The sequence below is a fragment of the Sipha flava genome, unplaced genomic scaffold (assembly GCF_003268045.1).
Source record: "Sipha flava isolate LNK unplaced genomic scaffold, YSA_version1 19148_pilon_pilon, whole genome shotgun sequence".
In the NCBI taxonomy this organism is placed as follows: Eukaryota; Metazoa; Arthropoda; class Insecta; order Hemiptera; family Aphididae; genus Sipha; species Sipha flava.
This window is the reverse complement of record NW_020272623.1, coordinates 342-1,588: the sequence shown is the minus strand read 5'-3', so window position 1 is coordinate 1,588 and position 1,247 is coordinate 342. Positions and strand designations below refer to the sequence as shown.

General features: G+C 32.5%; 1 protein-coding gene across 1 annotated transcript; it reads right to left on the bottom strand.

The window, feature by feature from the left end:
- Nucleotides 1–288: 288 nt before the first annotated feature.
- LOC112681458 (protein TsetseEP-like) lies at nt 289–853 on the bottom strand (the record flags this gene model as incomplete). Its single annotated transcript, XM_025551707.1, is given in 1 exon segment — nt 289–853. A coding segment is annotated over 1 exon segment (522 nt), but the record flags the coding sequence as incomplete, so codon positions are not given.
- Between the last annotated feature and the right edge of the window lie 394 nt (nt 854–1,247).

Below are 1,247 nucleotides of genomic sequence, written 5' to 3'. Positions count from 1 at the left end.
TTTTATAATTTCAGGGATAACAAACTTTTTATATTGAATATGTCGACGTTTATTAATTTATTACATTTGCGTGCAATACAGTCGATTGAATTGTTATAGACATATGAAGTTTGGTGGTTTTAATTAGAAAAGGTTGAACAGGAACGAGACATGTATTTTGGGACATAATACTTTACTAGTCCTAAAAATTCAGGTCAAGATATAGCATACATATATATATATATATATATATATATTTATACATATATATATATACATATATAGAAAAATAATTAAGTGTGGGGGGAAGTGGGGGAAGGGGTACACATAAGTAGTAACTGAGAAGGTTGAACTACTTCGTCCCTAAAAATAAGATTAAGGCCTCTTCGTATTTCTTGACGAGCAACGAAAAGGCCTTCTTCTTATTTTTGGGGCACGGTTGAAGAAGTTCAACCTTCCCATTTACTACTTGTGGCCGGAATGGATGGACACTGTCCCTGGGGTAATCGCAACAGGCATTTTTCTTCAAAGAAGGAAAATGCACTGTCACTATTCCCCCAGTGACAGTGTCCACCACCCCGGCCAAATATGGGTACCCCTTAGAAATGGCATTCACTGGCATGCCAGGTTTTAACATGCCGGGGGGGTCTTTGGACTTTGGGTCTTCTGACTTTTGGTTAAGGTCTTCTGACTGTGGGTTAGGGTTTTCTGACTTTTGGTTATGGTCTTCTGACTGTGGGTTAGGGTCTTCTGACTGTGGTTTAGGGTCTTCTGGCTGTGGTTCAGGGTCTACTAACTGTGGGTTTGATATTTGATTTTGGTCTTCAGGTGTAGGGGGCCTCCTCGGGGGGAGGTTAACCCTTTTATTTTTTTTCTGAAAAATAAAATTATTATAAAAAAATAATTGATAAAATAATTGTTTTTGTTAAGTATTTAAAAGAAGGTATTTAAACTAATGTATATATTGAAAAATGATAGGTAAGATCTATATAAGAATGTTATTATTAAAAAAATTACTATGCAAAATGTTATAGAAAAATGAAATATTAGAGATGTTTATAGATAAGATGTTTATTTAAGAAACAGTACTTCTCAACAGCGCTTAAGTTCTTTGTCTAAAATATCTATTGAAAAATTATTAATATATATGACAGTAAAAAAGATCTATTGATTTAATATATAAAGTATAATACTTTTTTTTATATTCTTAATTATTTTTGTCAGTTTAATTTTGTTCTATAATTTTTGTTTTGTTACTAGAAAGTCAC